Source organism: Aquarana catesbeiana, linkage group LG10 (assembly GCF_042186555.1).
Source record: "Aquarana catesbeiana isolate 2022-GZ linkage group LG10, ASM4218655v1, whole genome shotgun sequence".
NCBI classification, from domain to species: Eukaryota; Metazoa; Chordata; class Amphibia; order Anura; family Ranidae; genus Aquarana; species Aquarana catesbeiana.
The window spans coordinates 201,376,594-201,400,257 of NC_133333.1; the positions used below are offsets into that span (position 1 = coordinate 201,376,594).

At 40.7% G+C, this 23,664-nt stretch overlaps 1 protein-coding gene across 8 annotated transcripts in view; it reads right to left on the reverse strand.

Moving 5' to 3' along the window:
* Nucleotides 1-23,664, reverse strand: part of ZBTB16 (zinc finger and BTB domain containing 16) — a 206,433-nt gene that overhangs the window by 42,221 nt on the left and 140,548 nt on the right. For 7 of the 8 annotated variants that reach the window (XM_073603106.1, XM_073603112.1, XM_073603110.1 and 4 more), the window contains one exon: nucleotides 13,285-13,371. The exons of the other annotated variant lie outside the window; for it this stretch is intronic. In XM_073603106.1, the coding sequence (XP_073459207.1) occupies nucleotides 13,285-13,371 (87 nt within the window). The remainder of the gene's footprint in view (nucleotides 1-13,284; nucleotides 13,372-23,664) is intronic. 8 annotated transcript variants of the gene reach the window in all.

A 23,664-nucleotide genomic window follows, 5' to 3' on the forward strand; every position in this document is an offset into this window, starting at 1 on the left:
TTATGGAGTTACAATAAATTTGAACTTATTGAAGAGCATGTATGGAGTTGCGGATTGTCTTCTATCCGTTTACTTAGCAGCTGAGCGACTGCACATCCTGCACCCGACAGCTCAGGAGGATCTCCACATAATCTGGGGTAACATCCCCCTTTTCTTCTATTGACTTCCCTGCCATTTGCCTGTGATTGGACAATGGAAGAGCACCAGTAGACTAAATACACTAGATTACCAAAAGTATTGAGATGCCTGCCTTTAAAAAACACATTAACTTTAATGGCATCCCAATATTAGTTCGTAGGGTTCAATGTTGAGTTGGCCCACCCTATGCAGCTAAACCAGCTTTAACTCTTCTGGGAAGGCTGTCCACAAGGTTTGGGAGTGTGTCTATGGGGAGGTCTGACCATTCTTCCAGAAGCGCATTTGTGAGGTCAGGCAGTGATGTTGGGCGAGGTCTGGCTCACAGTTTCTCCTCTAATTCATTCGAAAAGTGTTCTATTGGGTTGAGGTTAGGACTCTGTACAGGCCAGTCAAGTTCCTCCACCCCAAACTCGCTCATCCATGTTTTTATGGACCTTGCTTGTGCACTGGTCATGTTGGAACAGATAGAGGCCACCCCCAAACTGTTCCAACAAAGTTGGGAGCATAAAATTGTCCAAAATGTCTTGGTATGCTGATGACTTAAGAGCTCCCTTCACTGGAACTAAGGGACCAAGCCCAACCCCTAAAAAACAACCCCACACCATAATTCCCCCTCCACCAAATGATTTGGGCCAGTGCATAAAGCAAGGTCCATAAAGAATTGGATGAGTGAGTTTGGGGTGGAAGAACTTGACTGGCCTGCACAGAGTCCTGACCTCAACCCGATAGAACTCCTTTAAGATGAATTAGGGTGGAGACTGCGAGGCAGGCCTTCTTGTCCAACATCAGTGCCTGGCCTCACAAATGCACTTCTGGAAGAATGGTCAAACACTCCCATAGACACACTCCTACCTAAACCTTGTGGGCAGCCTTCCCAGAAGAGTCGAAGCTGTTATAGCTAGACTAGAACTGGGATGCCATTAAACACCATGTGGGTGTAAAGGCAGGCATCCCAATACTTTTGGCAATATAGTACAGCTCCTCCGAATCGCTCCTGAGATGCAGCTGTAGATGGGCTCACAAATTTATTATATTAATATATATATATATATACATATTTTTCATGTACACAAACGTTGAGAGGTGCAAGAGAGCTCTAGCACAAAAATCCCAGCAGGTTTCCCTGTAAATGCAGATACAAGCAAGCATCAGCATTTATAGGAGTACTAGCGCGCACAGCCATTCGCTTCAATGGTCGGCTGTACACGCCACCTGTGGCTTTTGGGTGCCCATACGCCTCCTAACCATGTGCGCTTATGAGCCCCTTTATTAGTTCCCTTAAAATACATTTTCTCATTTTGTTAAAGTACACATACCTTTTTATCTACCTGGCGTTGAGCTTTAAGAGAGAAGTATGGCATTTTTTTTTTTTTTTTTTTAATCATACTTGCCCAGGTGGATGCAGCGTCGGTCTGATGCTGCATCTGTCCCCCGGCACCACCAACACTGAGAACTAAGGACGAGCTCCGGCATGTTCACACAGCCCACGTGCAGAGCCCACGTGTCGGCGCTGCGCTAATCACAGGCAGTGAGACATTTCCCGATCTCTGCAGCCGCGCATCAGGACAACGTCTCACTGCCTGTGATCAGCACCGTGCCAACTTCCTGGCGGACTCTGCACGTGGGCTGTGCGAACACGCTGGAGCGCATCCTTACTGAGAACCGAGCAAACACCGCCATTGCTCAGAGCAGGGTGAGCAAAGAGCTGGCTCTCTGCCCCCCCTTCCATGCTCACTGGTGCGCTGGACTGTGGAGCAGCTGGCTCAGGCTCCCAACTGTTCGCTGAGAGGCTGAGTTGGGTGCCGGTCCAGGTACGTGGGTGGATCCCAACTTCATTGAGGCGATCTTGCCTGAGCCTGGACCGGCTCTGTGACGTCAGACAGCGGGCTTCAGCCCTGTCTGCTGAAAATGGGTCACAGGAGTGCAGAATGAAATGCACTCCTGTGATCCACAGGAGAAGTACAGCCAAACAAGCTTAGGCTACACCTCTCCTTCAAAGCCTATTAAAATCCAAACAACAAAAAAATATAGTGAACAATTATATTTGCTTTTTTCCTAGGTTTTTTTCCCCCCTTTAATTTCACCTGGTGATCCTGCCAGCAACCCTTGTCCTAATGTGACAACATTTCATCGCTTTACCATATTCATGGAGGAGCATTGGATAGGGATACAGAAAACCTCCCCCACTATTCACCTGCCTAAGGCCCGATTCACACCTATGCGTTTTTAGTGCTTTTTGCAGGTTTGCACTGCAGTCCATTTAACATGGTTTCCTATGGAACACGTTCTGTAGCGCAAATCTACAAAATGCAAAAAGCACTAAAAATGCATAGGTGTGAATTATTATTATTATTATTATTATACAATATTTATATAGCGCCAACAGTTTACGTAGCGCTTTACAACTTGAGGGTAGACAGTACAAATACAATACAATTTGATACAGTAGGAATCAGAGGGCCCTGCTCACTTAGAGCTTACAATCTAAGAGGGAAGGTTAAGAGATACAAGAGGTAATAGCTGTGGGTGATGTGCTGATTGAGAAGATAAATGTACAGTTGTTAGGTGGGGGCCAGATAGGCTTCTCTGAAGAGATGAGTTTTCAGGGATCGTCTGAAAGTGGATAAGGTAGGAGAAAATCGGACGGATTGGGGAAGAGCATTCCAGAGGATGGGGGAGGCTCTGGAGAAGTCCTGAAGGCGAGCATGGGATGAGGTGACAAGGGAGTTTGAGAGCAGGAGGTCTTGGGAGGAGCGAAGAGAACGATTAGGTTGGTATTTTGTGACTAGGTTAGAGATGTAGCTAGGGGCCAGGTTGTGGATGGCTTTGTAAGTTATAGTTAGTATCTTGAATTTAATTCGGTGACTGAGTGGCAGCCAATGGAGGGATTGGCAGAGGGGTGTAGCAGACGCTGAGCGGTTTGTGTGGTGGATGAGCCTGGCCGCAGCGTTCATGATGGACTGAAGTGGGGATAGCCTATTTAGAGGTAAACCAATGAGGAGGGAGTTGCAGTAGTCAAGGCGGGAGATGACCAGGGAATCAAACCTAACACAATGGGATAGGTTCTGTAGACAACAGAAAGCGATGGGAACAATGGTAATGATGGATAATAGTTATCAGCTCACAATTCTGGCAGGATTAACAAGTACAATGAGATATTAAAAAAAAGAAAAAAAAACTCATCCAGTGGTATATTTAATAGAGAAATAAAGCACCAAATAAGGAAAGTTTGTTTGTATTGAAATACACAGTTTTAAAGTATGCAAATCCTATGTGCTTGCCAAGTCTGCTTAAGGCTTAAATAGCCAAAATGAATCTACTAAACATTTATATCAACCCTCGATATTGATGAATGAGTTTGCTGCACTAGCCAAGCACTCTTCTGGGGAAAGAAATGCAAATAAGCATTTCAGCCAGATTGTGGAAATGGAGGGAAAACGGGATATCCCCTTCTGTTCCCTCTCGTCTCCCTTGTCTTCTGAGAAAAAAAATAAGTGTGGGATAAAAAGAATGGGAGGGGAGGCTTTGTGTCTGCATAAAGATCAGACCCTCTATGTACAAAGAAGTGGGGCTTAGGTCAAAGCACAAGATGACCTTGTGACTGGACAAAGCATACTATCACTCCTAAAGCTAGTCCATAACTCAATGTAAAGAATGAAAAAAAAAAAATACCAGTCCACCAATATTTATATATTGCATATTGTGCATTGCTGTACATTGCTTTAGTTAAGAAGCACAAAGTCAATAGAAGTGAAGGTGAAAAAAGAATGAAAAAAATTAAATTTGGGGGGGGGGGGGGGGGGTGATGCAGCAAGACATTCCATCACTGCAATAAACTACAGTCAGGCAACAATACACGTCACAATGGCCATTATAGTGTTTGGGCAAAAAAGGGTTAACCAAAGTTGAACTGAAAGGAGAAATGAATGTCAAATTTTTCAGCTATGACTACAGCTGTGCAACGCTTCCCATGGTAAAGGGGGTTAATGAAAGTGGCCACAATGGCACAGTATAGGGAAAAACTGCTCTGGCCTCATAGCCATAATGCTTTTGTGGACAAGAGGTGAAAGGTCAAGTCTGCATTATGGTTAATCCCCAACCAATGGTCTTGTCATGGGAAAAATTTAGCTGGCTTTGTGGTGGGGGGGGGGGGGGATCTAAAAGGGAAGTACAGAAAAAACAGAACAGAAAAGTTCTATTTATAGAAACAGCCCAAAGCAGTCCTACTGCCATACCTACATAGGATTTCTAGCAATTAAAGGGTGTTTAATGTATAGATAATTAAAGACAAAAAAGATATTATTCAGCCATGTTTGGACAATGGGGAACATGTTTGTGCTTATATTTCTGCTCTGGCAAAGAATAGAGCACTAGCCAAAATTCTCCAAATCAGTCAAATCTAATTTTGGTTAACTGGTGGCAACCAAAGCTTCTGCTGTGGTTGTTTGATTTTGGTTTTCTCATTCTGTTCAAGGCTTAGGGGTAGTTGAGAAAGTGGGAAATGGTGCTGAACCTGATAGGCTCTCTTATTGGTATTGCTATCTTTAAAGTACTGATGTTGATGAAAATAAAGTGGATTTAGGGCAGGTGGGGTCTGCACCCCAGAGGATCTCCAAGGTCTCCTTGGCTTGTAGCATAATGTAACAAACATTGAAATTGAAGCACTAAACCATTGCTAAGAGGTCCAGATTCAACTTTATCCTACTAAAAATAAGACTAGGGCTAGCTCTCCTGTATTGTTGTGGGGGAAGTGGCGTTGGTATGTGTGATTTATGTGTGTTTGGTGTGCTTGTATTTGGATACCTTTGTTAAAGCGGTTTGGGTAGATGATTTTTGGGCTCTGAATAGCCTACAGTGCTGTACTCTTTGCGTGTATGTAAAATTATATATATATATATATATATATATATATATATATATATATATATATATATATATATATATATATATATATATATATATAATAAAAATAATACACACTTCTAATGGAGAACTTGTATTCAGTTAATTCTTTTGTTTTCGCTGTGTTCGCATACTTTGTAATGAATTTGAGAGTAAAAAAAAAAAAAAGTCAGGAGGGACAAAAAACATACAGTAACCAACGCATTTTATCAGGGCTTAAAAACAATGTGGATAGACTAGAAGTGAACTGGATCTTTAATGTCATTTCTTCCAGTGCGATTATAAGCACAGGCCTTGTCATCAGCTGGTTTGGTTTTGCTGTCAAAACAGCTGCCCAACAGGACTGTGCTTGTACTCTCTCTGAAAGAAAGGACCTTGAAGGTCCAGTTCACTTTTAGTCTATTCACAATGTTTTCAAGTTTCTTATGAAGGGGGCGTCTTTAGAACGAATAAACTTTTGGTTACTTTTGTATTGTCCTTTTAACTTTTTTTTGGATTTAAAGAGGTTGTAAACCTCCATGTATATACTTTATACCTATTAGGTAAGCCTAGAACAAGGCTTACCTATATGCACTGTAAATATCCGATCGTGCGCAGTTTAGGAGATTTTTACTGTATACTGCGCCGATAATGTCATCGGCGCATACGCTCTGAAGAAACGGCCATCTGTGCCGTTTCTTCAGAAGACAGTGCTGTGACCGTGCAGGGATTGACGTCACATGGCTCTGGCCAGTCACAGAGCTGGAGTCCGCGGCCACAGAAGGAAGATGGATGCAGCTTCCAGCGGGAACGATGTGGGCTTCATTTGCAGGCAAGTGTCACATAATGTGCTAGTATGCGATGCATACTAGCACATCATGCCTTTACTTTGCAGGGGAGGGGAAATAGTTTTTTTCAAGAGTATACTTCCTCTAAGTTGTACATGAACCACTTAGTGGTGTGGAGCTTCAACTTCCATTTCGGTTATATAACCTTAAGACTTGGGGGGTGCAATTCTAAAAAAAAAAAAAAAAATTGCTGTTCTTACCATCAAAACCATATCTAAATTGGTTCTGAGTGAATGGGGTAAAATCTAAATGTTTTCATCAGGCTATAATCTCTGCAGTTTGAATGTGTAAATGCAGGAAATACTGCATTATGGGCACTAGATGGCGCCAACTGTCAAAAGAAATAGGTGCTAGTGACCATAATGCACGATTTCCTGCATTCGCACATTGGAATAGCAGAGTATATACAGTGGAACCACGGATTACGAGCATAATCCGTTCCAGGAGAATGCTCCTAAACCAAAGTACTCGCATATCAAAGCGAGTTTCCCCATTGAAGTCAATGGAAACGAAAATAATTCGTTCCGCATGGACTTCAATGGCATGCAATACCGCATGCAGCCAGAGGTGGGGGGGCGCCGGAGAGCCTCGGAAACTGACGGAAAGGCCCGAGGACACCTTGGCAAACCTTGGAAAGATTCTGTTCCCGATGTTTGCCAAGGTCAGCTGAGCTGTCCTTGGGCCTTTCCGTGCATTTCCGAATGCCTGCGATCGGTGCTGCTCAGCTCCGGCGTACCCCCCACCTCAGGCCAAACGAGGTACTGCACACGCTTTGGCCTGAATTGTGCTCGTTTTGCGAGACAACACTCGCAAACCGAGTTTACGATTTTTAAAAATGCAGCGCTTGTATTGCGAAACGCTCGTTAACCGCGTTACTTGCAATCCGAGGTTCCACTGTAGTCTGAAAACATTTGATTTCACCACATCTGTACAAAATGAATTTACATGCAGTTTCAATGGATGAACAGCTATGTGATTTTTTTTTTTTTTTTTGTTTAATACACTACTCAGCACGGTCATATATTGGGCACGGAGAAAAAAGAAATATGGACCCAGAATGACTGTTTTTGAACCTTGTTTCAGTAGTTTAAAGGGATGTTTATTGGCTAGTACTGTGACACTCACAGAACTGGAGCGCTGGAAAAGATGCTTTCCTTGACTTTTTAAGTTGGCCATTGTGCTGCTACCATTTTTACTGCGCCATTTATAACAGCTGCTGTAAGGAAACTGAACATTTGTTCTTCGTTACCTTGCCATTATGGTGACCTTCCTTGTCTCAATATTTACCATTAAAATATATATTTTTTATAAATTGTAATAATAATAATAATAATATCTTTTTTATTATACATTATAAAATATGATAATTAGGTGTTAACATTACCAAAAGCAACCAATAATGTTTCAACTGTCAATTCCTAATTAAAAAACAAACAATTGAGTGGTTGCTACAGGCAACACAGACTTTTTTCCCTCTTTTTTTTTTTTTTTTAAATAAATCAACCTCAGTGATTAATGTTTGAATAGTTAAAGCATTTGTTACCCTAACACTTCACATTCCTGATATGTGCCTGCTGTACCACATACTTGTATGAGAAAGTATCCCATTCTCTTTGTCTTGCTTCCTTTATGCAAAATCCCTGGTGTTCCTGCCAGTCCCCTTCCTTCCCTATGAAAAACGGACCACTCTAAGCAGCATGGTCAGTACTCTAGCTGTGCTAGGAACTCAGTGTACTCTCCTACAATGATCAGACTTGTCCTGACACACGCCCACTGCACAGCCATTCACTGGGAAGCTCCATGTGCTACTGCTTTTCCTCCCCCCCAGCTCTTATGCAGCAGAGAACAGAGAGAAGATGATCATTTATTTAAAAAAAAAAAAAAAAAGTTATATTTTTTTAAAATATCTATACAAAAATGTTTTGCCTTTCATTTCCATTTTAAACCAAATGGGTGGTTTTAAAAGGTGATTGTTTACAATCCCTTTAGGTATTTGTGGTTTTATTATGGCAATTTCTTTTGCCTACCATGGCAAGCATAACCAATGCCTGAACGTTCAACCACAGGCTCCTATCGAAACCGCATGCTTCTAAAATGAGATACTCCTATAGCAAGGTCATGAGTAGGGGAATTTACAGACATGAGATTTTGGCCTCTTAGCCTTAAAATAAATCTACTGAATGTTAGAGAAAAAACAGGCAGACCTTTGTAGACATAAAGAAAAGTACAAAGGACTGTGACATTAAAATGAGATAATGACACATAAAACTTTCCTATATTAAAAAGAAAAGTAAAGAAAAGTGGAAAAAAAAACAAACAAAAAAAAAGGCTCCCACTATACTGGTTTTAAAAGAAGACATTGTGAGAGCGGCTGAATACGTATTGCTCTGTCTCGGAAAGGCTTCAGATATTTAGCAAGTCACTACAAACATCCCACCCCTTTATTTCCCAGGGAAAAAAAAAAAAAAAAACCACCAGTCGTGGTCTATCATTCGTGTGTCAGAAAGTATTGATGTCTGCGTTTCACATGGGGGGGATCAATGGTCGTTATTTCTATCACCATTCAGGCGCTGAACAGGACGCAGGACAGACGCATGACTAAACACCAGCTCTATACAACTGTCATTTGTGCTCTTTAAGTTGCATAATGGTGGTCATTTTTCAGAAAACCATGATCAGTTCCAGCTCCAATGGCAGCCACCAAAGTAAAGAACATTCGCGCTTTTTTTTAAATGTTTAAACAAATGTTAAATATTAAACATTTTCCTCCTCCCCTACCACAAGAAGAGGTTTGCTAAAGGTCTTATTATAATCTAAGGGCAAAACAAAAAAATGGCACGATGCAGTCTAACTGGGATTGGCACAGCAGTTTTTTTTTTCTCTGAGTACTCCTATAACCGGTGTAGGACCGCCCCACGTACATATACTGCGGCAGAGTGGCCCTTAAGCGCAAAATCACGTACTTGTACATGATTTTCTTCTTGAGCTCGTGGACGCGCGCACGTGATTGGACACAGCTGATCAGTGGCTCTGGTGACTGTCTGGAGAGAGGCAGAACAGCCGTCTGCCTATGTAAACAAGGCAGACCCCTGTTCTGCCAGAGAGGAAAATGGAGATCTTGTGCCAAGCAGAAACATGGATCTGTCAAAATCACCCCCCCCCCAGACTTATAAAGCACACATAGGGAACACATTTAACCCCTTTGATGGCCCCTGGCATTAACCCCTTCCCTGCCAGTGTAAGTGCATTTTTTTTAGCACCACTGTGTTGGTGTCACTGGTCCCCAAAAAGTGTCACTTAGTGTCAGATTTTTCCACCGCAATGTCGCTGTCCCAAACAAAAAAAACCCCAAAAAACCAAACAATTATAAAACTCCCGATCGCCACCATTACTAGTAAAAAAAAATATAAAGACAATAAAAAATTCCCTAAATCTATCCATAGTTTGTAGATGCTATAACTTTTGCGCAAACCAATCAATTTATGCTTATTGGGGATTTTTCTAATCAAAAATATGTAGCAGAATACAGATTGGCCTTAATTTATGAAGAAATCTGATTTTTTAATTTTTTTTATTGGATATGTTTTATAGCAGAAAAATAAGGTTTTCTTTTTTTTTTTTTTTTCAAAATTGTCGTTTTTTTTGTTTATAGCAAAAAATAAACACCAAATGAAAGCTCTATTCGTGGGAACAAAAGGACATACATTTTATTTGGGTACAGCGTCACATGACCGCGCAATTGTCAGTTAAAATAACGCAGTGCCATATTGCAATAAAATGGCCTGGTCAAGAAGGGGGTAAAACCTTTCCGGAGCAGATGTGGTTAACATAGTATAGTACCTGTTGACCCTGCTGGCAGATCTAGATTTCTTCACTTCTATTAATGTCACAACTGTTAATTCTGAAGCGATATCGTGCCGCAGCCTAAAAGCCCCATACACACCATTAGATTTTGTCTTTAGATTTACCAAAACCATGTAGTGCAAGGGCCTGCCTGATTGCATACAAATTGAAACTCTTAAGGTTTGACCTCATATTATATGGTTTTGGGGGGTTGCTGACACTTGTACGGAGATTGCATTTATCTAGTGCAGAAAAACGCCAGTCCTCTGTAAGGGTACACAGAAAACTATTGTTTTCTATGTTGCCCTGTTCATACTTGGTTTAAGCACTCAAAAAGAAAAAAAACAAAAAAAAAAAACGCAAAACAATATTTTGTCATTTTTCTGTCCTGCACCGCAGCTCGCCCGTTTAGTTTCTGTGCGTCTATGACACAGCTGAGCTGCAGTACATAGCAATGAACGAAATGTCATAACGGGGTTGATTTACTAAAGCTATAGGGTGCAAAACCCGGGGTAGCTGTGCATGGTAGCCAATCGGCATCTAATGGCAGCTTGTTCAGTTAAGCTTTGACAATAAAACCTGGAAGCCGATTGGCTGCACCAGATTTAGCTATTTTAATTTTAGTAACCCAACCCCACTGAGACAAGTTAAATAATAAAAAAAATAAAAATAAATTTAAGCGTGCCCTATGTATTAAAAGTGAAGGGCACCACCGACCAGAACTGCTGCGTTTCACTGTGAACTAACCCTAAAAAATATAAATAAAAGCCGACAGTTGGAAGCCCCCCCTGTCAGTATTAATGTTTGCTTGACAGCTTAGCCTGTTAAAAGAAGAAGAAAAACAGATTTACTGGCAGGATCAACAGGTAATAATGCTATGGAGGGCTCATTGGTAATGCTATTCAAGGTCATAACACATCCTATAGGTTTTTTTGCCTTCTGCCCATAGTTCCACTTTAAATGACAAACTGAAATGGCAACTAAAAGGTTTCAGTTTCTAAGAGTTGATTCCAACTGCAACATTTAATATTCTACATTCCTCACCAATGAGAACATGGATGCAGAACACTGAACTGGACATGTGGTTGGGATAATATACCGCTTCACTAACATTTACAATTATGCAGTAGCAAGGCCTGGTTATTTACTTGCTGAGATTTCTGTAGTCGCATTTTAAGAATTATTCCTGTCCTCCACCCCATAACAGCATGGATCATTTCATTCTGGGATGCAGCGTTACAGTCCTCTTTTTGACTTGGGTTTTGCATATGATACACCTGGAAAGTTGTGTTCTACTGCATGGACTCCGTATGCAGCATGTTATCAATACTGCCACCTGGTGTCTTAGAAGCATAAATACCGCTTAGGTTGGTAGGAAGCGATTATACAGAATCATTTACTTTAACATATAAAAGAAAGGTTACTCATATTATGTGCAATATTGCTCATGAACATTTCTCTTATGACAATTCAGGAACAGGCTTTTAAAAGTTTATGTAATAATCTTCTTTGTTACCAGACTAATATGACCTGGATTATATAAATTAAAACCATTTCTTTTTCTTAATAGAATGCATACATAATATTAACAATAATGATAATATCCATAGCAATAATGGTATATAGTCTTCCCCAGTTCACTATAAATTACTGATGGCATGCTTATTCTCTTTTGGGGCTCCTGCACAGGGCTGTATATTACGGAGTGAAATATCTGCCCCAGGAGTTACAGCTGCTGTGCATTTTTTCCCCCTCATAGACATGGATTAAAGAATACACTGCATGTGGCTAGAAATCACCAGTACATGCGTTCACACAGCCATGGGTACAGATGTACTTTTCAAAATGCTAAAGTTAGCATTTGTGGAAATATGTCCATATACATGCATGTGTAAAAGTACTGGCAGTGTACCCACATATAGTCAGTATACTGTAAGGCATGTCTATAGTCAAAATTAGAGAATCAGCTATGGCTCCTGGGTGCCACAAATAAAGGCATATCTTACTCTGTATGGCGATATGCCATAATAATATACAGCAAATCCAGGAGCTCTTAGCATTAGGTGATGAATAGAGAAAATACTTCCTCTTTAATTCTTCTATCAGGGCAGTGCAGATATGCTGTGTGTGGCTAATGTGGTGAGAAATAAATCTTTCATTAATATGTAGGGCAGCACAGTGTTTGGCGTTTCTACCTTGCAGCACTGAGGGCCTTGAATACCAACCAGTGTAGATACTTGCCAGCACACCAAGGATCAGCACAAGGTAGCGTCCAAACTGTTTAGTTATTGCATGATCACAACACAAAGAGGTGCAACGTTTTGGAGTCACGCAGGACCCCTTCATCAGGCATGTGATCAATGTGTTGTGATCATGCAATAAACTAAACCGTTTGGACGCCACCTTGTGCTGACAAGTATCTACATTGTGACTTGAACCAGTATCCAGCTGGTTGTTGCTGCAGCATCCAATCTTTAGATTATACCAGGAACGTGTGCGATGGGAATATGAAACATTACTTGAATACCAACCAGGACACGGTCTACACTGACTTTGCATGTTCCCCTTATGCTCACATGGGTTTCTTCCCATACTTCAAAGACATGCTGGTAGGTTAAATTGGCCCCCAGTACGTCATTCTTCTCAGTGCACCCAAGATTCTGGCCTCACCTCCTATCTGCCCCAACTTCAGTCTGATAAGTGCCTTGCTTTTGACAGGTACCTGCTCCCATTTTCATTCGAATCACTGGAATTTCTCCTCCCCCACACCCTGCGCCTGCAACCTTCTGGGACAGAACACAGGTCCCAGAAGGCTGCGGGACCATTCACAAAGTGCAGCCTGGTGGTGCGCACATGCTCAGTGGGCTGCCTTCTGTGAAGCCACAAGGAATCACATCCGAATGCCCACAGTAAACATGCTGGCGCTGGGGACCCAAAGACCAGAGAAGAAGTGATTCAGGTGAGCATGGCGCTAGACCCCTGGACAGGTGAGTGCCCTTTTATTTAAAGTCAGAAGTTAGCACTATTTCTAGCTGACACAAGTACCACTTCTCCAGGCAGGAAACAAAAAAACAAAAAAAAACAAAAAAAAAACAAAAAAAAAAAAAAAAGGAGAACCTGTTTGCTTTGCTTATCCACTTCTTAGGAGGCCAGCCTTCCTGGCATCTGTAGGACCAATTACCTAAAACACCTGACCAACAATATACTGGTACTTTTAACTGACCAGCAGCTATTTACCATTTTTTCCAAAAGTGATGACCTTAAAGTGTGTAGATTTTAAAACTAGAATAAAAATAGGGTGGGCAGGTTGTACATAAAATGTTCCCATCTCCCCAATTTTGCCTATTACATCAGTTACTTGTAGCTTTACAAATTCTGTATATGGTCAAAGCAGCAGGTCCAAGAGGCTTTAATACTAACATACATCACTGCATCATCAAGTTCAAATAACTTTGGTGTCAAAAATAAAAATGTGCCCTATTTGAAAGTCGAGCTTGTTTGGCATCCCTGCTTGGATAGATAAAAAGGTGCTCTTGCCAAGCAGTCTATATTCATAATAAAAAAAGTTGCTAACCATTGTGCGTCCGCCGATGAGCATCATATGCATCTTCCTTCGAGAACTGTGCTCCACACTGCTCACACACAAATGCTTTGGCTCCAGCTGTAAAAGAAAAAATATATATAAAAAAAACTTAGCGAACATCCACAAATCTAATACAGAAATATAATCTGTACATTGTCCATACAACATGCTTATAAGTCAATGATCAAATAACACAGCAGACCCCATTTATAAAAACATAAGTAAAAGTGTTGTGTAGCTTACAGTAACGGATATTTTCCCTGCATAGTATAGTACAGGTATACGTAACAATTTGTTACATTTTGCTAGGTGCAAAGGATCAAGAAAGGATCCATGGTTGACTGCGCACCTCCATTCGCTACCACTGTCCAACCAGGCTACTCTGCTGTAGCAGATAAATAGTTAATTAGATGTGATTGACAGAGCTGGTTTCCGGCAGCAGGCACACTCCAGAATAGGTAGTGGGTAAGTCAGCAGATACTTTTTTATCGATCCTAAAACTTTTGATTTACCCTGGTGGACATACTACATCCGAGCTTAAACCCCTGCACTACCATTGGGGAAGAAAAAAAAAAAAAAAAAAAAAGGCGGCGGCTCTATTGAACCTTACAATAGCTGACCTAACTTACAGTACCAAATGGTATTTACCATACCAGCCTCACTGGTGGGTGTTTGACTCTATCCAAGTCATTATTCATAAGCATGTACACTAAAAATGTACATGTAGTTGTCCAACCTTGTACAGGCTTGAATGAGAACAATTCTGTCTTTAGGCTTTTACTAAATTAGATGGCATACTTATCTGCTATTATGGATTTTAATTTTTTCAATGTACAGGCATGTTAAGAGTTCAAGCCTTCCAAAGTTCACCAATTACCTGCTTGTTTTAGATTAGTGAACCACTATTTAGCAAGGCAAGGTTTAGGATGACAACCCCCAGATCATACATAGGCCGGCAATAGCACCTGTCTAGTCATATCCGCAAGGGTTGACAGAATAGCTCCATTCAAGGCCCCATTAGCTCCAATCAAGGTGTAATGAAAAGGTCTCCATATGAGTGATGGTTGCAGCTTTAAACACTTTTTTTAGCAACACTACAGCCAGCAAAAGGTACTGAGTTCTGGATTCTTCATTCCCTGACTAGAGCTGAAGTCTACTTCAGTGGTTTAAAAGCAAGTTCTGAGATTTGCTAAAGGCTTTGTAAAAGCTTTCTGAATAGGATGATCTTCAAGCTAGAGTTTCAGCTAAGACCATGCTGGAAACAATAATAAACCCCAATAGTAGGAAAAATATAATTCTGCCCTGCCACATGGGCTCTACGCAGTGGTGGCATTTTACAATACTGTTCTATGTATTGTTAGGTTCTTATTTACACATGGTGATGTCACTGGCGTGTTATCTAACCTGCAGATAATCGTGCCTCTTAATAGTATGTTTTTTTTTTTTTTTTGGTGCCAAGACGCAGCATAGGGCATTTTGAAACCAAAAGTAACCAAAATTTTATGATCACTAATGATGCTCCCCTAGCTCCCTCCTAAACTTTAAAAAAAAAAATTACCCTTAACCTGTAGAATTAAACCCAAACATCTGCCTTATACCTAATTTGCAACCTTGCTAGCCTAGCTCTGCACATTAATCTAGACCTAATCCTAAAACTTAAAGGAATGAAGGCTGAGGGGGTACACTGCATCATAGTTAGCAACAGAACTATGTCAGATGAATACCCCCTACCTCATCATTTAAACTACGGTATTTACACAGCAGTTTTTTTTTTTTTTTTTTTTTTAGCATGAATGGTTAAATAAATTTAGCAATTCTTACAATCACCTGCCTTAAAAAAAAAAAAAAACACTACCCATATATAAAAAAAAAAAAAAAAAAAAAAAAAAAAAAAACTGTTTTAATATGTAGATCATAAAAATTCCTGTGGGTTTCAAAAATAAACATGCTGGCAATTTGCTAACAAGATCTGCATGTTCAGTCTGACTAGGAAGAACATTGTGTTCCAAAACAGCGTCCCGAAAATTTAAATAAAAAAATTAAAAGCATAAGAAAAAAAAAACACACATACATAACACACAAACCAGTGGAGAGAGAGAACAATGAGTACAGACAGTGCTTGCTTTATGGCAGGCTCTTTGTACAGTCTTATTTACAGTACTCCTTATCAGTACAGGAACAGCCCCTGCCTGCCAAATTCAAATAGCTAGTACAGAGTGTTCCCTGCGCCTCTTTTTTTATATCATTGTCAACAAAACAAGAAGGGAAAAAAAAAAACTCCACTAGAGCAGAGAATGAGTGGAGACAGAAATAGTATCAAGGTTATTCTTTTTTAAAGTTCTTTTTTTAATGGCAAGCTGCAGAAAGGGACAACATGCTTGTTTGGAAGAGCTTAACTAATCTAATGGGAATAAAACCGGCTTTTCAGTTCTCACTAATTTTGTAATGTCTGTGTTATTTTACTTCCACAGCCTTATGTACGAGCACCTAAAAGGGAATGCTTGATACTCCTTCCCGTTGTGCGCCCAAAGCATCCACTCAAACAGTATGTAAGTTTCTAAGCTGGCAAGAAATGCTTACCACTTGAAAGCCCCCAAACTTAGCACTATCCCCCACAAGGAGTGCACTTCACTATTGCTCGTTAAGGCTGCCGATGTTAACAGGAATGGAAGAGTTTGAGCCAAGCACCAAAAAGATTTGGTTTCCTACCATATATTGAAAAGGATGGTCCAGCAATAAGATGGCATTTCATACATTAATATGCTTTGGAGCCTATGAGAAGGAGTTTTAGCCCATAACAAAGCCCCATGCAGGATGGAAGGCATTAGAAGAATGCAACAGTTTGGTGCTGGGGGGGCCTCTCTCAAAAGAGGAGTTTCATGTGGTTCTCCGATCTTCACCCTTCAAGTGAAGACTATACCTAATGGCTCATTGTAGGCCAGTGGTCAAAATAAACACAAAGTTGCAGGTATAACTCTGTACAACCTTCATTTGTATTAATTGCTCCCCCCAAGGTAGCACTAAAATAAACTCTAACGTTTGTTCTTTTCCTGAACATGAGATGCTCACTAACATCCAATGCTTATGTGCTCCTAGCATTAGCTATAAGGGATCACTCATACTCCTCATGGGTGAATACAACTTGTTAAATGAGGAAATTTATATGCGAATGGCTAAACAAGAAGTCTACATATACTCAAATATGCAGAAGGTCACATAACACAACACTTCCACTGTTGAACAAGATGGGCTATAATTGCAAGACACTACACCAGGTTAGAATATTCTAAGAATATAAAAATAAGGCTAGTGAGCCAAAAGTGGATAAGTTTAGATTGTACACTAAAGCATCCACCTGGGGGTGGTGTGGGGCCTATTTTATTTGGATGGAGATGGAGCCAAGTTGCTAAGAACTAGCTAGAAGGACTTCAATGCTTCTACTGACATATCTGAGGATTAATTACTCCACAGTTACTACAGCTACAGAGGCCATTGAGTGCTTATTGTAAAGCCCATTTACTGCTTCTTACTTGAAAGTCCATAACTATTACAGTCTACTACAGAAAAATAATACTCAGCAGTAGGTTTCCTGTTTAGCCAGGGGGTGATGAGGGGGTTAATTGGGCTGCCTCTTTAAATGAGAAAAAAGTAATTTAAGACAGCACCCACTAGGGGTGACAGAGGGCATAATTATTATGCCTCCTAGGGAGATCCCTCAGCTATCATTTTGCACATGAACCAGGAAAATTAGCATTTTGAAGTGGAGAATGTGGACATTGACAAAGGTTGAAAACAAATTAAAGTCATTAAAAAAAGGGCAAGACTACATGTCTACAGTCACATTTAGCAGAATTCAACAGATCTTGTTAAACATGATTTTTATTAAGACTGGATTTCTTGACATCAAGAAATAAAGGTGCTTCTTCTGCTGTCTTACTCCTTATGTTCAATGTGATAAGGTCAGGGATTTATTTTTCTCACTTAATATGATGACTACATGTAAATCTGTTTTGAATGTAACTTTTTGGCTGTTAAACTCTGCTTTTGTTTTCTTGTAACTGTATTGCCATGGTGTTGAAGCTTGTGTTCGTAGCCCAGGTGACTCCTGTTGTTGTTTACCCTTGCCCTGTGTGGGGGGGTTGTGCTAATGCTATTGTTTGTATAAAAGGCCTTGGAAAGATTAAAGAGCAGCAGTCCATTATGCTCAAGAACTGATACACGGATTTCTGACTCTGTGTCTTAATTCCTATATGAAGCAATAATTTGGCAAAGCAATATAAACTATAAGCAACTTATTTAACAGTTGCATCTAACATTTTGGCGCCCGGACGAGGAACTCACCGATGATACTACAAGAGGTGGATGAGCTACGCTGACGGAACCAAAAGACAGGCACTCCGGGAATCACAGATCAAAAAAAAAACCTGCGCAGGTAAGAAAAAGCTTTATTTTTCTTATATTTTGTGCTCCCCTGATTTGTGCCTATCCGTTCTGTCAGTTACGGTTCTCCTGGTTTTAAAACACCAGCCTCTGTAGTGGTGAGTCTAGAATTACTGCATATTTTCGTTTATATTGCTGGAATTATTTGTTTGTTTTTGTTATCTGTGTTTGTCTTGTCTGTCTTGTTGAGAAAGTGAATGAGCCTTGTCAAGGATGGTATGAGTTAGAAGGGGATTGCCGAACTAAGCAACGGAATGCGCCTTACCTCACACGATTGGGAACCTGAGGGCTTGTGAGCTTGGGGGTCTGACGCTTATGCTTAACCTCACATCTAACTCATAAACCATAGACGGGTTGAGAGTATAAGCCCTGTCTGCTCCATAAAGCAGGGATAAGAGTGTATGAGAGGGATTCCCAGATACGAGGGGGGAATAAGGTCTCAACAAAGTCCCGAGATCTAGTCGGATACCTGGCCACTTAAAGGAATGCTTGTATATGTTGTAGCCGCATTTTTGTATATGTTGTAGCCGCATTCTGGTTTGTTATTGGGCTAGCATATAAAGTAATTATTTATTTTTGGGCTAGCATATAAAGTAATTTGGTTTCAGAAATCTCATTCCGGAGAGGTTTCTAGAATTCTAGCACCCTAGGAGGAAGGCAACGAGGAACTAGTGTAACTTAGCTGGTATGCTATAGGGCTAGCATATAAAGTAATTATTCATTCTTGTATATGTTGTAGCCGCATTATATTGTACACTAAGTGTCCCACACGCTACCTAGGCAGGACTGTTAGAATGGGCCAGAGGAACACAAAACCCCGTCAGGGAATTGTGGCGCACTATACGGTGCCACAGATAATTAAGAACATTTATGGGAAAACCGAAGCACAGGACTTAAAGGATGTCCTTCGTAAATTTAAGGTGAAAGGAGCAGCGGGCTTAGACCCGGATGTATGGAGTGAAATAAAAAGGGACAGACAAGGAGAGGTGTTAGAGAAGCAATGGATGAGTCAGGTTCAGTGCTTAATTAAGGTTTCAAATAGAGAAAAAGAAGAGGGGTGGAAACATAATCCAGATTGTGATGGTTGGGATATGAAAGACAGAAGAACAAAAAAATGTTGAAATTTTAAATAATCTTAGTTCAACCATCCCACCCCCATATACTGACATAGAACGTAAACCACACAAGATATGTCCTGTACTTAAGGGTAGAGAATGTTTTTGTTTTTTTTTTTTTTTTCAGGTTTGTGGAGTATAATAATTTCATTCAGAAACTGTAGCTCCCGTACGCACTGATACATGCATTATAGTAAAGCCAGCTGCTTTTTGTAGATTTGTGACACAGTTAATGAATACACATGAAGCAACCTGGCAGGATGGGGAGGATCTATGCAGACACAAAATGACTCTGACCCTGTTTTAACCAGTTTATGACAGAAATAGGTCCACACAGACCTGCAGGACAAGCTGAGGGGGATGGCAATCAGACATATAGACTCAAGGGCCCCTTTTATTGCTAGATTAGAAGCTTTTTGTCAGGCAAAACAACAAGAGGGGGGGTCCATATCACCCATGAAACAAATGCCAGGACAGAATGTTTCGGAATTTTACTTATCTATAGAAAGTATGATGGCAGATGAGGGAATGGATTTAGAGCTGCCAGTCACGATCTGAGCCTTCAATAGACAGTTTATGGAAGGATTAATTCCACAGATAAGTGAAAGACTGAAAGCTTGCACACCACCCTTAATTTGTTGCGATATTTGGCAGAAAAAGGTTGCAAGGTTAATAAGAAAAAGTTGCCAGTGTGTCAGGAAAAAGTTATCTTTTTGGGACATTGTATATCACAGGGTACGGGACATCTCACTGAGGAGAGGGTTCAAGTGATAAAGGGAATGTTACCCCCACGGAATTTCAAACAATTGCGTATGTTTTTAGGTATCGTGTCATATTGTAGACAGTGGATACCACATGCTAGCGCTTTGATGCAGCCATTATACGATTGTTTGAAAATTGTACCGTATATGCTTACAGAAATAGCTTATGAGTCGTTTATCACTTTGAAAAAGTTGTTGATTTCTGCCCCGGCTATTGGTATACCAGATTACACCAAGATATTTAATCTGTACATTGCTGAGATCACTGGACACGCCACAGGTGTTCTGACACAGGCACATGTAAAACAAAGACCAGTCGCTTACTTTTCAGCAGCATTAGATCCAGTATCTAGAGGTTCACCGTCTTGTGTACGGGCGGTAGCAGCAGTGTCAATTATCATAGATAAGTCATCAGAGATTGTTCTAGACAATCCAGTCGTAGTGCATACCACACATGACATACATGCAATCTTGTCTCAGGTACAGCCCAAACACATTTCAATGGCTAGGCAATTAAGATTACAGTGTACTTTACTCTTACCTCCAAATGTTACTTTTCAGCGCTGTACAACCTTAAATTTGGCCACCTTTTTGCCTCTTCAGTCACCAGATTTGGCAAGGGGGAATGATAGTGCTAATAGTACTAGTGAGAAAGGAAATGAGGTACCTGACACTCTTTTGTTTAAACAAGTAGATGAACACGATTGTTTTCAGCTCATGGAACAGGAGACAATGGGATTCCCACATGTTACAGATACACCGATTTTAAATGCTGAGCACACCTTGTATATAGATGGTAGTAGGTTTGCTGATGACAAGGGTAAATATCACACAGGGTATGCTGTAGTGACTGATACGCAGGTAATTGAAGCACAGGCCTTACCAGCCCACATGTCAGCACAGGAAGCAGAATTAAAAGCTTTAGAACAAGCCCTAGAATACTTAAAAGGACGAGAAGGGAATATTTATACTGACTCTGCCTACGCTTATGGCGTAGCGCATGATTATGGCCATATATGGAGGGCTAGAGGTTATCTGACAGCAGCAGGTACACCTGTAAAACATGGAGAAGGGATTAAGAGAGTCCTGAACAATCTTCAAAAGGTTAAACGAGTGGCCATTATGAAGGTAGCGGCACACACGAGCGCAAAAACAATTGAGGCAAAAGGAAATGCATTTGCAGATTTGACTGCAAAACAGGCAGCTCTAGGGGAAGGAAGCCCTGAGACCTTAGCAGCGGTAGAGGTGAGTATCCCAGAACCAACATGGCAGCAGCTGAGTAAATTACAGGAGCAAGCAGGGGAGAGCGAGAAAGATAAGTGGGTCAGAATGGGAGCAGCACCAGACCTTGACAATGTATGGAGGGAAGGGGGCAAAATATGCCTGCCTGCCTCTCTGTACCCAGCAATGGCAGTGGCAGTTCACCTACCCACACATGTCAGTTCCAATTCCATGTATAGGATTGTGAACCAAGGATGGCTCGCCCCTGGATTCAGTAGTACTGCAAGAAACTACTGTGCAGCCTGCCAAATCTGTCTCCTGAATAACCCAGGACAGAAAGTAAAAACCCCACGAAAACACCAGGTCCGGGCCCAATACCCCTTCCAGAGACTGCAAATTGATTACATACAAATGCCTAAGAGCGGCCCTTTTGAATTTGTCCTCGTGTGTATCGATTTATTCTCAGGTTGGCCCGAAAGTTATCCAGTAAAATCGGCTACAGCTAAAGCCACAGCTAAGAAACTGATCACTGAGTTAATACCTAGGTTTGGTCTTCCTGAAACCATAGAATCAGATAGGGGGACACACTTTACAGGAGAAATCATGCAGAATGTGATGACCATGTTAGGGGTTCAACAAAGTTTTCACACCCCTTACCACCCACAGAGTTCAGGATCAGTGGAGAGAGTAAATGGGACAATAAAGTTAAAAATACAAAAAGCCATGCAAGAGTTAAACAAGCCTTGGCCAGAATGCCTGCCTTTGGCTTTGTTCTCTATAAGGTACACTCCAACAGGAAAGACAGGATTATCCCCATATGAGATACTTTTTGGGAATGCACCTAGATTGGGTTTATACTTTCCACAGAGTATGCAATTGCAATGTGATAGTTTGACTGCATATGTGATACAATTACAACAACGTCTAACTAAGATCCACAAAAGTGTGTATTCTTCTCTTCCAGACCCTAATTCAATAACAGGTACACATACGCTGCTACCAGGGGATTATGTATATGTAAAGAAACACACCAGAAAGACATTGGAACCCAGGTTTGAAGGTCCTTACCAAGTACTCTTGACCACAGCCACCTCAGTAAAGCTGGAAGGAAAACCTACCTGGATACACGCATCACATTGCAAGAAACAACCCGAGAAAACAACATGATTAAATATCTACTTACATATTTTTTGTTGAAGATTGTTGGTTTACAAATATATGCATGGACTCCTGGTATTAATGTACTAGAGGTAGAAGAAACAATGACTTTTGAATGGAGTATAGATGATCCTAAAGTAGCAAATGTATCAGGATATGAGATAAATAAGGATTACACTGTGGGTAATTATACTGTTGAAGGACATAGGCGACCATTTCATGTAGATGTAGGTATAGCATGGATACAGGCAGACCCCCTCTCAGAAGTAACCGTAACTTTCCAGTGGAATGATAATATGGGTTTCCCCTTTAACAATAGTAAGAACCATAGGTGTCATAAAATATCCCTTTCACAGACATGGAAACAAGCCCGGGAACGGGTAGTGGGACAAATGTACCAAATATTAACAGTCATGGCAGAAGGAGGGAATATAACCGAAGGGATGTTTAATCTGACAGATATTACCGTTAATCAATCCAGTACTTTCCTCTGTGCCTCTTGGTGGAGGGAAGAGAGAAATGATGGGTGGTATTGGAGTGCAGAGGCCTATGGGTTTCACATACAAATGGAGGAAGAAGTAATGCCAACAATTGAATCTTCCATATTAACACCCGTACCAAACACTTGCATAAATGTATCAACATCACAACAGAAAACAAAAATAAAATTCAATATCACCTTTCCCTCAATACCAGAGTGTAAGTATAAGCGAGAATGGTACGACACACTATTGGGACTGACAGGTACAGGGATGGGAATTTTAAACTCGGTCGAGATAGAAGAAATGAACAACAGATGGAAGCATGCAGGGGGGCACATAGCTGACAGCTTGACTACCCCAGCATATTTGTATCATTACTAATGATAACCGCACCATGTCAGCATTAAATAAATCGGCGCCGTTTGCGGGATGTATAAAAAAGATTAAAATATTACAATGGGGTAACGACACCTATCTTTTTGAACCAGACGCCGATAAGATATTCTCTTCAGTTTATGAGGTACATAATCTCACTGACACTACACCCTTTATAATTTCTTTAGACCCACTAAAACAGGTTTTGGAACAATCAGAGTTGTTAAGACAACACATAGAAACACTAGAACATACCCTACAGAATAACCTTGTATCCGCAATTATTGACAAAGGTAGACTAGTACATCTTTCCTCACAGATACAACAGGATACTGCACCACATTGGTGGGATATATTTAGTGGAATGTCTTCTACAGCAACCAATACCTTTCACTGGTTGTTAAGTCCAATGGTAATTATTATTCTAATATTAATATCACTTACAATCACGAATATATGTGTATACAGGAAAATAAATAGGAAAATTAGGAGAATAGACAGGGCATACCGATAAATGTGTATTGACATCACCCTACTCCTATAAAACTCCTCTTCTTGAATTTTAAGATGTTGGTAATACCTAGGGGGATGGGTTCTACCCCTCTGACAACCCGCGGTCAGGGAAAGGACTCTGGGGAAAAACTAACTAGAACTTATTCATGAGGACCCAGGGGGAAGGAGAGGATGATGTCAAAGGGGGAAATTGATAAGGTCAGGGATTTATTTTTCTCACTTAATATGATGACTACATGTAAATCTGTTTTGAATGTAACTTTTTGGCTGTTAAACTCTGCTTTTGTTTTCTTGTAACTGTATTGC